Below are 14,810 nucleotides of genomic sequence, written 5' to 3'. Positions count from 1 at the left end.
TGATACAATGTAGTTGCAGCATGATCTTCTTATCAGTGTCTTTCTCTTAGCTCTTTCAACCTTCTGTTCATGGCTTGTGGTCTCTTTCGCTTTTGAAAGCCAAAATTAATGCATATCACAGAGGTTTAACAAAGACTGTATCCTGTGACATTCACTGATTAGCCAAATTGCAAATATTGGAAAAAGGACAGGAAATTAGTTCCCCCATGTCTAGTTAAATGCTCAACCAAAACACAACTTGAAATTAAGGAGAACTAAATCACACTTACCCTTGGAAAAACTGCTCCTAAGAAGTGATATTTGCTTTCGGTTGTAGACAAGATTATAGTCTGTGAATAGAGTTCAATTTTTGCACACTGCATAAAGATGTAATGTTCAAATGTCATGATTCTTCTATGCTAAAAAGTTCATGTAGGTCTGACAGGAGACAAATTTTCTTAATAGAATTCAACATGAAAGAATTGATTCCTATTTAGATATGACGTACCAACTTTTCACTCTTCATATGGCTATACAAGTCCAGATTGTTGAATTTAGTTATGTGAAAGAGCACATAATCAATAGGTCCACCACATATCCTAAGTTTAAACGTAATAAGATTTCTCAGAAAGAGCAATGTTAATTAAAAGACAGCGATAATATATAACATTATATGCCATAAAATTACTTCATTGTATAGTTGACAATCCTTGTGGGTAAGAAGTGGACGATCTGCAGCCTGCTCGACCAATCAGCAGCCAGCCTGAAAATGAAAACAAAAATCACTCACACGTCCAAAAGATTTTGATGGAGCAAACAATTATTAACGTATAGTTTAACACTTTGATTATCTCCACAAAATCTCTTCAAAAGTATTTCACCAATCTCATTCTAAATTGTGTATCATTCGACAAACCTAAGTACTCACTTGTAAGTGTTACATGTTACTTATAATTGTAGTTAGATGTAGGTAAGCTTTTTTTAACCATCTCGAATTAGAGGTCATGGAGGTCAGTTTCTTCTTCTCCAATTTTTCTTACTATCACGATGAAAGAGATATGTGGAAAATATTTTAGGTAAAGAATCAAATATGTTTTCATTTCAAAGAGATTAAAGGTTAAAAAACAAAGGTTTGGGTTCGTTAAATTTTAAGGAGTCGTTAATGAAGAAGTGCTGAAAAGAAGGTTAAATCTAATATGTATAGGAACGTGGAAACTGAGGGTTAATAGACCAAGGTATAGGAGGTATGGGGAAACCAGGAAGGAGTTGAACAACAGTCATAAATCAGAGGAAGGAATGGAGAATGAAGGACCAACGTCAAACTTGTGCACAAGTCAAAGGGAGCAGAGAGGCATATACGTAAATGTTATTCACATTACAGCTAGAGAGGAGTGCTCTAAATGGCTGGAAGGTTGCTTTGTAGGAAGAATGTTTGAGGCGAGAAAGGTGCAGGCTGTGAAGGAGAGCTTTATCATGGAAGGGCTAAACTTTATCATAGTAAGGTACCTAGGGGAGAAGTATGTGTTGTTGTCTAGGGAATCAGAAGGAATAGTAAAGAAGACTTATGAAGAGAACAAGGAATGGTTTGGTTCGGTTTTTGAATCAGTGGTTCCATGTGTGGAGTAGGTAGTGCTTTGAGAAGATAACAACCCTGGTTGGTTCTCTGGTAGAAGTAGATGAAGCAACCTCCAAAAAAGAAGTGCTAAAGTTTGCAAGGTTATGTGTAAGGATGTCAGTAGGTTGTGAGGCAAAGATGGTCAAGCATCTTAGTGTAAATGGTGTTCAGTGTTGGATTTACATGGAGGAGGAGTCCTTCTCTTCGGATTCTCTAAGTTTTCATCTTAGATGGGGGGGAGGAGTACTCGGAGGTTAGAACAGAGTAGAAGGAAGGAGCAGAGTTCTATGAATCTGAATGTTCGGATTATGGTGAAGAGAAGGAGGTTGGTGTGAAAGCCATAGAAGAGTCGTCGGTGCAATGTCCAAAGAAGGAGTTTCCTTACGTGGGTGGCGCGTGTATTGCCTCGATTTTGGTGTTAGGAATTTGAAAAAAGTGGAAGGTTACACCGAAATGGAGGGACACAATGGTTGTACAGGGAAAAGAGATGTTGGCAGGGTCTATATTGAGGAAGAGGAAATGCAGCAGTACTTTGCCTGTCAATGGGTGCGACTCTAAGTTCTTTGCCTTAGGATCTAGTGTAGAGAACCCGTATGAATTAACTGAAAGGTGTTGTTAGTCAGTGGAAGCGCAAACACCTCCAACCAGGTGCAGTGATAAAGAAATCGCAGAAGTGAAAGGTGCTCCGGAAGAAAGAACTCTGCATCCTCGTATGATGTGGGCATTTATTGATGGTAGCGGTAACATGTGCAAGACAGGTGAAAGAGAATTTGGAAGAGATAAAGGTTCGGGAAGCAAGGTGGGAATGGGAGGCACGGTGGGAGATGTGTCTCAAGGAACAACACTATATACCAGGAGTTAAGGTTAGACAACCATAGTTTTAACAATTGTATGTTTGATAATGCTGTTAGGAATTGCAATAGGATTTTTTTGATTGAAAAATGAACATGTGGAAGCAATAAGAATTTGGAAGATGGGAAAGGAAATAGGGTTTCGTATACAGGAGAGGATGATGTGGTTATAGGCCATCTTCAAGCTAGGGACAATGACACAAATAGGAAGGCGAGTACAAACAGGGAGACCATAGTTTCTGATGATGAAGATAATTAGGATGAATATCAGGGGAGCAGGGGGTAATCTTAAAAAGAAATATCTAGAAGAATTGATCAAGACAGAAAAGGCGGACGTGGTTTGCTTACAAGAGACCAAATTCAAGCAGATGGGGAAGGAATGCATCTTTAATTAAGATGTGGGGAACTAATGAAATTGACTGGATTGAGAGGGGTGTAAAAAATAATGCTAGTGGGATGATAACAATATGGATGAGAAGCTGCTTTCATCTGGCTAATGTCATCACTGGTGAGAATTACTGTATTATTCAAGGGGAGTGGAGTTTAGGGGAGGCTAGTCGGATTACTATTGTGAATATTTACAATTTCGGATCTCTTATAGAGAAGAGTGCTATATGGGAGGAGGTATGGGAGAGAAGAAGGATGCAAATCTCTACGACCTGGTGTGTGGTTGGTGACTTCAATTATATTAGGAGATTAGGTGATAGGAGAAGTGTGAACACCAGCATGGATTATAGTAGGGAGATGAGAAGGTTAAATGATTTCATTGAAAAAAAAAATTATTCGATATCTTAATGATGGGGAGAAAGTTCACGTGGTATAAACCGAATGGGATGGTGAAAAGCAGAATAAATCAGATTTTAGTCTCAAGGGAATGGTTGGATAAATGGCCAGATAGCAAGCAAGTTGTTCTTAGTAGATCGATGTCTGATCATTGTGCTTTGGTGACTCCACAGACTGAGGCCCCAAACCTTTCAGGAGTTTAGATGTTTGGAAAAAAGATGGAAGGTTTAAGGACTTTGTCAGAACCAAGTGGGAGAGTTATGAGGTGCAAGGCTGTGGGATTTTTGTCTTCAAAGAAAAGCTGAAGAAGTTGAAAGAAGATCTAAAGGTGTGGAACATAGAAAGCTTTGGGAATATAAATCTGGCGGGGGAAGAAGTTTAAAGGAGAATTCAAGATCTAGACGTAAGGGACGATGAAAGCGAGTTAGATAAGAAAGGGATGGAAGAAAGGAGGATGCTTTTGGTAGAACAAAGAAGAACCAAGCACAATCAAGAACTACTACTACAACAGAAGGCTTGTTAGAGATGGTTGAAGCAAGGAGATTTGAATACTAGGTATTTGCATTCAGTTATTAAGTGGAGAAGGTCAAGAAACGAAATCAACGAGCTGAGAGAAAACGGTCAATGGTATGAAGATCAAATGGTGGTAAAAAGGAAGGTTAGGGATTTCTTTAAGGACAAGTTTAGTGGAGGTGCTAGGTCTCAAGCCAAGCTTGATAATGCAGTTTTCACTAGTATCTCAAACGAAGGCAATGGTATGCTGGTAGATAGAATTACAAAAGAGGAAATAAAGAATGCGATGTGGAGTTGTGAAAGTTCAAAAAGTTTGGGACCTGACAATTTTAGTTTTGGATTCATAAAGTTTTGTTGGGAAGAGATTAAGATGGATGTTATAAGAACTTTGAACAAATTTGGGGAGAGTGGTAGATGGCCAAGGGGGACGAATGCCTATTTCATATTCCTTATACCTAAAGTGGATAATCCCCAACTTTTAAATGATTTTAGACCTATTTCTTTGGTTGGTTGCTTGTACAAAATTGTTGCTAAAATCATGCCCTTGAGGTTGAAGAAGGTTTTGCACAAAGTTATAGATGTCAGACAGTCTGCGTTCTTGGAAATGGACAATGTTTTAGTGGTCAATGAAGTTTTAGAAGAAGATTGAGGAGAAAAAGTAGTTGTATTTTCTTCAAGGTTGAGTACAACAAGGCGAACAACTCAATTGATTTGGATTTCATCTATTATATGTTACAGAGGCTTGGTTTTTGTGGGAAGTGGATCGATTGGATAAGAACTTGCCTCGAATCCTCGTCAATCTCTGTGATGGTTAATGGTAGCCCTACTTAGGAGTTCAAACCGAGGAAGGGGTTAAGACAAGGTGATGCATTATCATCGTTTCTTTTCTTAATAGTGGCAGAAGGATTAGTTGGTGTGGTAAGGAAAGCGGTGGAGAAATAATTGCTACAGAGTTTGACTGTTGGCTATAAGTTTGTAAAGGTGAATATGCTTCAGTATGTGGATGACACTCTATTTTTTTGTAAAGCGAATCCTCAAAGTGTTTGCGATCAAAGTCATGCTTAGCTGTTTTGAATTGGCATAAGGTCTAAAGGTTAATTATATGAAGAGTCGCACGGGAGGGGTGGGATGCAGTTAGTACTTGTTACAAAGTTGTGCAACTATCTTGAATTGTGAGGTAATGAAAAATCCTTTTAAGTATCTGGGGTTGCTCGTCGGGGGTGTCATCAAAGAAGAAATGGAAAGGGGTGGTGAAGAGTGTGAGGAGAAGACTAGGAAGATGGAAAGACAAGTTTATCTTTATGGTGGGTCGCTTGTGCCTGATAAAATAAGTGTTATCTTTTGTATCTTTATTCTATTTGTCATTATATAAAATGCCAGTCATATATTGTGGCCAAGGAGGTATAGAGATTACAAAGGAACTTCCTATGGGAATGAGGCTTAAAAGGAAGGAAGGTAGTGTGGGCTTTGTGGAAAAAAGTTTGCGAATCAAAGGAGATGGGAGGGCTAGGAATGTTAGAGATAAGTAAGTTCAATGTTGCTCTTTTAGGAAAGTGGATATGGTGGTTAGGTACCGACAAAAAAGGTTTGTGGAAAGAGGTGTTGGAATCGAAGTACGGAGGTTGGAGAAGCCTGAGGACTCAAAGGATTAGCAGGTCAGACTCCTTGTGGTGGAGGGACTTGAAGGAGATCTGGAGGTTAGAGAACTGGAAAGGAAATTGTGAGGATAAATTTTTCTAGGAGGTTGGCAATGGGAGAGAGATCAGTCTTTGTGAGGACAAATGGTTGGGTAATGAGTTTTTAAAAGATAAGTTTTCTGAGGCTTTTTTCAATTTGTTTTGGCGAGGATGACAAGCTGTGACAAAGAGGGGAGTGAAACAACAATATCGAGTGGATATGGAAGATAGGATGGAGAAGGAGTCTGTTTGATTGGGAAAAGCATCAGAAGCAAGAGCTGGTAACGCTGATGGGAAGCAAGAATATCAAAATGGAAAAGGAGAATCTGTGGGTGTGGAAAGAAAGTAATACAACACAGTTTTCAGTCAAATCTATGTATAGTATTTTAAAAGGTGAAAAGTATGGGGAAAGATCTGATATTTATGAGGGATTTTGGAGGATTAAGGCCTGCCATCAACCCATTTGAACGCATGGCGGGTGCTGGAGGATAAAATAGCATCTAAAGTAAATCTGGTGAACAGGGGAATAACTTTGGAGAGTTGTGTCTGTAGTATGTGTGGAGAGGAAGCGAAAACAACGTCACAACTTTTTGTACCTACAGGGTAGCTTGGTTGGTTTAGTCAAAATGTTATGAGTAGGTGGATTTGGCATCTACGGTTCATTATGAGCCAAAAATGCACTTCTCACAGTTTAGGATGATTAAGGAAAGTGAACCTGTCAATCAAATTTGGTTCTGCATGTGGATAACAGTTGTAGGAGAATTGTGGAAATATAGGAATAAGAAGATTTTTAGAAATGGAAATATATACCATCTTGAAATCTTCATGATGACACAATTGAAGGTTTGGTCATGGGTAACTGCAAATGTACGTTTAACATGTTTTTCTTACTACGATTGGTGTCTCGAATCTCTTGTCTATATGAGGTCTATCAAAATTAATAAAGGTTAGATGTGCGAGTGGCAAAACAGAGGTAGGGTTGGAAGAGCACGGTCTCTTTAGAGAAGGTGGTGTAGTCGAGTGTTTTGTAACTACGGTGCGAAGGTAGATGTAATGGTTTTGCAGCTCTATGCTTGGTAGTCCGCAATTGAAACTTAGTTTTCATAGTGTTTTAGGCGTGGCAATACTTTTTAGTTTCTTGTACAAGAGTTGATGTATCCTTGAAATACCTCCATTAATTTTTTTTCTAATAAAAAAAGAAAAAAATGATATTATATTTTCATTGATGGAACTCTCACAACAAGTAACCACTTACTCACTATTTTTATTTTATTATTCCTTTATTTTACACAAGATCTTAGATATTTTTTTTATTAAAGAATAAAAAAAAATATTTTAAGAATGTTTGAACTCTTCTACAAATACCAGATATATTTCAATGATACAAGTTAAGTATAAAATGTTCACGACTCTATAGGTAAATGGGACCTATTAAACATTAATTGTCTCATTTATGCATTCACTCTTTCATTATACACTTTGAGTTATTTAAGTAAGATACATTTCATGCCTCTCTTGAATTTTCAATACCATATTTGTTTAAGAAATTGATGTATTCTTCGAATAAATTGTGGATTTAAACAATTATATGTGTTTGATTTTTATTCTAAATTACGATTCAAGCAAAGTTATCTAGAAGGGGTTTCCCTAGCATTTGAGAAATTTTTATTTTTGAAAGCGATGACAAGACAATTAAGAAACTATAGGAATGGAACATAAATCCACTTACGTGACAGGTGATGTAGGTTTCCTCACTGCCTGTTTCACATGGAAAAAACAGAGTAAAATTCAGATAAATTTTACAATGTTAGTCCACTTTTGATATATTTCATTAAAAAATTAGACATTAATTATATGTCTATAAAATGATTTCTTTTACAACTAATTAAGTAGTTCATACCTTTGCAGCATTAAGGGATTCGCGACACGCGTGAACTTTTCCAACCAAACATCCCTAGATGCACAACAAAATATATTTAATGTAAGAACATCTATATAAAGTATAAGCTATAGTATTACGTAACAAATTTAAGATTAGATTATTGCATATTTCGAATATATGTATCAGATATTTGCTATTAATAAATAGTGCACATACTATATAGGACCAACACAACAAAATCCAAAATTAATTTATCTGGAACTTAAAGCACATCGTAAACATGTTTCTTCACTGCTAAACTATCAAAAAATATTTAATATGTAAAATTTACGTAACCGTTGGTGATAATATAAAAGTATGAAAACATCAACTACTACATTATCGATCAAATATTTATTACGAAATACATCTTAGATATATCTTAATATGGGTTGAAAAATATAAGGCAACTTAGGAGAGAGACTAGTTGAGTGAAAATCCAATATATATTTTGAAGATATATATATATATATATATATATATATATATATATATATATATATAAACACTAATCTTTAGAACAAAATGTATAAACAACGACTATTTATTTAATAGGTTTTTGGGTCGGTCGCTGTCATTTAAAACGCGGTGGCATTTTTGAAATTAACTTAGTAATAGCCGCATTTTTAAATCATTTTTTACCCTAATTCTGAAATGCGCCACTTAAGCTTTTATGTTTTCAAAATGTTTATGTTCTAGTGTTCCTCTCTTCTTTTGCGAGTTTCATTGTGTTATCGTGTCATTGTAAGTTCGTTTCGATCCGCTCTCCTTCTTCTTCACCAATGGTTTATAATTTTTTTTCGTTTCATTTATTTCTTTGTTTTCTTGCATTGACAAAGGGTTCTCTGGCGTTTCATTTTCTCTTTTGTTTCTGTTCTCGTACTTCCTTTTGTCTTCTGCGAGCTTTCATTATCTTTTTTTGTGTCATTGTAAGTTCGTTTCGAGTTCTCTTTCTTCTTCACCATTGGTTTATAAATATTTTTTCGTTTCTCTTATCTGTTGGTTTTCTTGTATTGGCGAAGGTCATCATTGCTTCATTGCCTGCTGTTTGGGTTTTTGCTATGCTGTATTTGCTCCGTCATTATTGTCGCTGTCGTTGCTGCCTTAGGGTTTAGGGTTTTAATTTGTTTTAACAAATTTAAATAAGAATGCGGCTATTTACCATAACCGCATTTATAAATTCCATTTACAAATGCGACTAAATAGTCGCATTCTTATCTCTTCGATTCAAGATTACGTGTACAACAGATAACAGATGTGGCTAACTAATTGCCGTTGTAAATATAAAATAGTCACTATTGTAAATATTTTTGCACCAGTGAATATATTAAAAGGATGTACTAATGTTTACATTATCTGTATATTGTTATCTAGACAACATAGTTTTTGTTCAAGTTTGTGAGGTTTCTGTTTTTGTAAGTAGGTTGGTTAGATTTTTAAAAAAAATTGGGACACCTCAAATTTTTGTTTTCTTTAGTATAATTTCAAACAGGGCTTCGATTAAAGAAATGTGGGAAGCCATTTTGTATTGGTAACAAACAAATTGACATATATATGTAGTTATATTAGTGCATATATGAAGGACAAGTATATATATATCATCCAATTAAGTTTTGAAATTACCATAGCATATATGTATTGACCATTTATAAAAAGAAATAGTCAAGATAGTTCACCTTCCATGCACACACCATGCTATCAAAATCCCTGAGAGATGGTGGGCGAGGCCAGAAAGGTCCATGACTGAATCGATGCACCATTACAGAAGTACCTCGTGCATTGCTTCCAATCATTTGTAATGGAAGGGACCTTGGAAATTGTTGGTGAATATTGCTGCTGCTGCTACTACCATAAAGAAGCACCGGGAAACTTGGTGATTGAAATTGAGTGATCGAGTTTCCTGGTATATTAGGGTACATGGGATTACCAAAGAAAGCATCAACTCCTGGAGGATCCATAGTTCCTACTCTTACTGTTGTGCTATTCACACCGTTTGCATGATTCCATGCATTTGGTCCCGCAATCCACAAGTTTTGATTCATTTGAGGCAATGAAAAACTCGAACTGGAACAGTTTCTGGAGGTGAGAATAGGGTTCACTACACCCATGTTGGCTCCTAGTTCCTGAGCTACCACATTTGAAGGCCCTTCTCCAGTGGGAGTGGATGCATTAGATAGTACTAACCCTGGTGAAATTGAAATGTTCACTCTCTCAGATGAATTTGGGGTCAACTGAATAACTGAAGTTGTGTCTTTTGTCACATTATCTGCTGGAATATCTGTAGGTACTTGTTCTTCCACTTCTTTAAAGACCTCCGAAGAAAAATACTCTAAAATCGGCTCATCTAGTTGAAAAAGGCTTTTGAAAGTGTCATCTGTGAGTGGTAAAATATCATTGTCATTGCATAGCTCTGCCATAAAATCATCATACATCTCATCCGTTGTTGCTTGCTGTTGGATAACTGGGAATAGGGTTCCTACAGACTCCTGAAACACAGAAGGTACGTGAATATGTGAATATATACACTGTAAAAGAAATCAAACTCCTTTAAACATTACTAAAACATAATTGAATAAAATTATTTTTAAAAATTATTTAATTAAATTAGAAACTATTTTATAAATTAAAAATATTATTAGTATCTAAAATAATTTTTATTATTAATAAAAATGTATAAAATAATTTTTAAATTGGTATTTAATCCTTAGATATCAATTGAAAATCTAAAATACTAGTAACTAAAGTTAGATAACTAATTTAAATTTCAATTTAAAAATTATTTTATAAATTTTTATTAATAATAAAAATCACTTTAAATACTAATATTTTTTAATCTCTAAATTAATATCTAATTTATTTAATATAAATTTTTTTTTTTTTTAAATTTAGTTATTATTTAATATTTTTTTTAAAAATAAAGATAATAGGATAAGAATCTATGTAGCACAGACATGGATACGCACATTGACACGACACGAACACAGAGATATGTATAATCTTTAAAATGTAGGACGAGGACACAAATCTATATATTATATAATTATGAATTATATAAATTGACAATACATATTTATGTGCATAAGTATGTTTCAGATTTTTTTGGGAGCAGAACAATGTTTTTCATGACTGGTTCAAAAGAATTTGTTCCTATTTTTATAATCATAATAAAAATTTATACAATAAATTTGAGTTTTTAGAAAATTATTGTATTTATGTATTTATCATTTTCTAAATTATTTTAAAACCGTGTTAAAATTATCATAAATCTAATAAATATTTTTTGAATTAAACACTTTATAATTGTTCTATAAATGTTGTACGAGTGTCAATATCGATATGTATGTTCAACACGGACACGTCATTTAAGATACCGAACCTTATAGATAAGAATTACTCCAATTATTTTACCAAATAAACTCTAAATATTTAGAAAGGATGATACGTACATGTCTATCATTTGGAACACCTTCCGTGTCTTGCTCTCCGATGGCCATGCAGCAGAGAATTGGTCTTCTGAAAATATTAAACAAAAGAAAATATGAACAACAATGTAACTTGTCATCAGCTCAATTCTAGAACGCATAGAAGGACACTAAGCAAGGAAGGGTTTAAACAAAGGAAGCATCATGTCTTCAGAGTCGATTAAAAATGTGTGGAGCTCTATCTCAATTGGGATGTTGGAGGAAATTTAGAATCACAGGAATTCTATAACTTTCAACAGGGGTGGCTGACGCGTCTAAAGTGTGCGTTTTGATGCAAGTTAAGGTTTGGTCTTGAATTTTTGTAAAATCACGTTCTACTTCGTTTTCCTTTTCCAGTTGGTGTTTGGAACCTTTGTAATGTATGAGTTTGATTGTTTGATGTGCTGTTAGGTTTTTCTAGTATGGTTAGGGATAAGGTGTGTTAGGTTGGTGTTTTTAGCCAATCGTTGGTTATTGTTTTTTTTATATAAGAGTTGAACTATTCTTGAAATTATTCGTATTTTATATTTAATTGTTATTGCCGATAAAAAAATACTAACCAAGGACAACAGAGGACAACAAAATACAATGAAAAAATAAAACCAAAAAAGATAATCAAAAACAGATAGGAATGAGACTTAAGGAAATCAAATTTTGTTAAGTACGAAAGCCAATCTCTTTGACAAGTGACTTTATAATGACTCACTACTAACTAAATGTGTTATTTTCTAAGTATAGAACTTGGTTTCTTGTCTCATCTTTTAAGCTAAAGCTAAAGACTTTCTGTATAGCCAAAAGATTCTAGCTGATTTTTTTTTTTTTTGAAATACTTAGATTATGTATAAGTTTAATATGATGTTCAAACATGTTTTCTATTCTAATAACTAACGTTTAACTTAGATCTTTTTATAAAAGAGTTGGACATTCGAATGTCCTGTTTTATATATATTTATTTATAATTTGTTGGAAAAAAAAGTGGAGTTCAAACCTAAACTAAACTTTTTGATTCACAGTTTCTGAAGATAATAGGATGAATTAGGGGAGAAATTAAGATACAATATAAAAAATCAAATATCAAATAATAATTCTAGAAATAAAAATAATTATTTATTATTATAATAAGTAAGTTAGATATTATTTTATAAACTAAAAAATTATTGATATTAAAAGTTAATTCTATTATAAACTAGTTTCTAAATTTGTATCTAACATTAATTATCAATATTTTAATTACTAAGTATTTTAAATTCTAAATTAGTCTTTACGGTGACTAATTTAGAACAAGTAGTTAGTAGCTAAATTTTTTATAAGAATAAAATCATTAAATAAAGATTAATTTTAGAGACAAAAAATAATTAGTCACTATATTAACTAAATTAAATATTATTTTAGAGACTAAAAAATTATTGGTATATAAATTAATTTTTATTATTAATATAAAATTTATAAATTGATAAAAACTTTGGTAACTAACTAAATATCAATTTAGAAACTATATATTAATAATAAAAACTATTTTATATACCAATAATTTTTTTAGTCTCTAAAATAATATCTAATTTAGTTAATATAGTGACTAATTACTTTTTATCTCGGAAATTAGTCTCTATTTAATGATTTTTTTAGTGATAGTTAATGTTAGATAACAATTTAAAAATTATTTTTAATAATAGAAACTAATTTATATATCAATAATTTTTTAGTTTACAAATCTAACTTAGTTAATATATTAATTAATTATTATTTTTATCTAAACTAATTGTTATTTAATAACTTTTTCTTAATGCAAATAAATTTTTCTTTTTTAATTTTTTTTATCGGTAAAATAAATAAGTCTTTTTGATTGTTGTAGTAGGTTATTTTCATTTTTTTAGGATAGAATTTTTTTTGTGTCATAGATTTGTTTATATGATTTGTCTGAGTTTCTACAAATAAAAAAAATATTAAAAGGGAAAAAAAGAGAGTAATCACTAATGTGATATAAGGGGAAACAGAAATGTAAAACGAATTCCATAAGCATCAATATTGATAAATCGTAAATAAATAAATAAAATGAAATGTAAAATTTTGATGAGTTTTGACAGAAGAATGTTTTTGCCACAAAAGATAGAAACTAAAGAAAAAGGCAATGGGAGTTATATTCAAAAGAAAAGAATGTTGATGAGGAACATACATTGAAAGGGAGAAGCTTCAGGAACTGCAGTGAAAACTATGGGAATTGCACTTCTTTTTTAGGGTGAATCCTTGGTTCCTTTTTGTGAAAGAAATTGTGTGCCTCTTCAGAATTTCTTCACAATATAAACTATGGACATGCATGAGAAGGGTGCGTTTGGCTTTCCCCTATTCTTCGGGATATTTTTCAATAGTGACATCATACACTTAATTGTTCCTTTTAAAAGTTACTTTTACGGATTCAGATGCTCTGCAACCGGAACTTTCTTCACATTTTTTCATTTCTCCATTATTTCATTTTCTCTCTCTCTATTGGATACAAGAGAAATAGTTAGAAAATAAAGAGCAGAAAAAAGGCAAGAGTATAGATTAAAAATGAAATTAATTAAGAATAGATTCAATATAGAGAAGTATACACTGAAGACAACTTCCAAACAGTACTATTGGTAATGTTGGTGGTTTACTTCAATAATATTTATGCATTTTCGATCATTTTAAACTGAATAGTGTTTCAATTTATATTAATGTTTTTTTAGAAAGGATTTGGACTGTAGTTGTTGTTGAGATTTGAAGATATAAGAATAAATTTATTTTTAAAGGTGAAGTGATAGAACATTATGAATTTTTTTTTATTTAATTAAATGTGTGGTCTTGGATTACATCTAAAACTATTTTTTCTTAATCAAATTGGTGTCTAGACCCATTGATGTGTTTCTTTATGATTAAAAATTCTTGATTTTATAAATTTTTAGTTTGAATAGGACGCTTGTGTAGTGTTATTATGTTTCTATGTTTAGTAACTTTAATTTGGTTGAGTGGAATAGTCTTGATTATTTTCAATTATAATAAGATTGAATCACTTAATTTATATTTATTTATGATTTCTTGTTATTAAAAACACAACATAATTTCTGATTGGTGTTTGGAACCTTGGACATGCATGATGATGGTTTTTTTGAAGTTTTTAAGTTGTTTGTTTGGTTAGTACTTTCAGTAGACCGTTCTAGTTAGAAGTTGATTTCTGTGACACGTTATTCTCATTTATTTATTTGTTTATTTCTAATAAAAAAAATTAAAAACTAACATTGTAATTAAAAAAAGAATCCAGGAGTACACACTCACACGCAATTTCTTGATGTTCTATCTATAACCAAAGATAAGAGGTAGAAAGTTGAAACCCAAAGAATAATCAAATGTGTGACGTTGCAAACGTAAAAGCATTAAAGTCACTTGTTTTTTTATCGGCCATTAAAGTCAGTTTAATTTTCTCTAATTTTTATTTCATATTTTTCTTAAATCGTATCTTGTATTTCAAAAGTTTGAATGAATCCCTACTTTGTTAAGTATATGATTTAATTAAAGTTGAAAAATACTGAAATGTACTTCTATTTAAGAGATTGTTTTCTCTCGAATTATATATTACAATGTTCACTTTTATATTGAAATTTATAAATTACTTATATTTCAAGCACTAAAAATAATTATTAAATAATAAATTAGTTTTAAAATAAAAAATAGTTAGTCATTATATTAATTAAGTTAAAATTATTTTATAATTTAAAATTTATTGATATCTAAAATAATTCCTATTGATAAAAATAAATAAAATAATTTTTAAATTAATATATAATATTTTACCTAAATTTTAACTATTAACAACTTTATATTATAAATTAATATTTAATTATATTAGTTACTAATTTATAGTTTAAAATAGTTAATAACTAAAACTTTGTCGATAAAAAAAAACTAAAATCTTAATAATTAATTTAGATATAATTTAAAAATTATTTTATAAATTTTTATTAACAATAGAAATTATTTTACATATGAATAATT

General features: G+C 32.0%; 1 protein-coding gene across 1 annotated transcript; it reads left to right on the top strand.

Moving 5' to 3' along the window:
- The first annotated feature begins 2,841 nt into the window (after positions 1-2,841).
- LOC137839052 (uncharacterized) lies at positions 2,842-3,610 on the top strand. The gene is made up of 2 exons (XM_068648180.1): positions 2,842-3,197; positions 3,424-3,610. The coding sequence occupies exons 1-2, from the start codon at positions 2,842-2,844 to the stop codon at positions 3,608-3,610; spliced, it is 543 nt and encodes a 180-aa protein (XP_068504281.1).
- Positions 3,611-14,810: the final 11,200 nt, after the last annotated feature.

The sequence above is a fragment of the Phaseolus vulgaris genome, chromosome 3, assembly GCF_000499845.2.
Source record: "Phaseolus vulgaris cultivar G19833 chromosome 3, P. vulgaris v2.0, whole genome shotgun sequence".
NCBI lineage: Eukaryota > Viridiplantae > Streptophyta > Magnoliopsida > Fabales > Fabaceae > Phaseolus > Phaseolus vulgaris.
The sequence above is the reverse complement of the archived record's forward strand: the minus strand, read 5'-3'. Positions and strand labels throughout refer to the sequence as shown.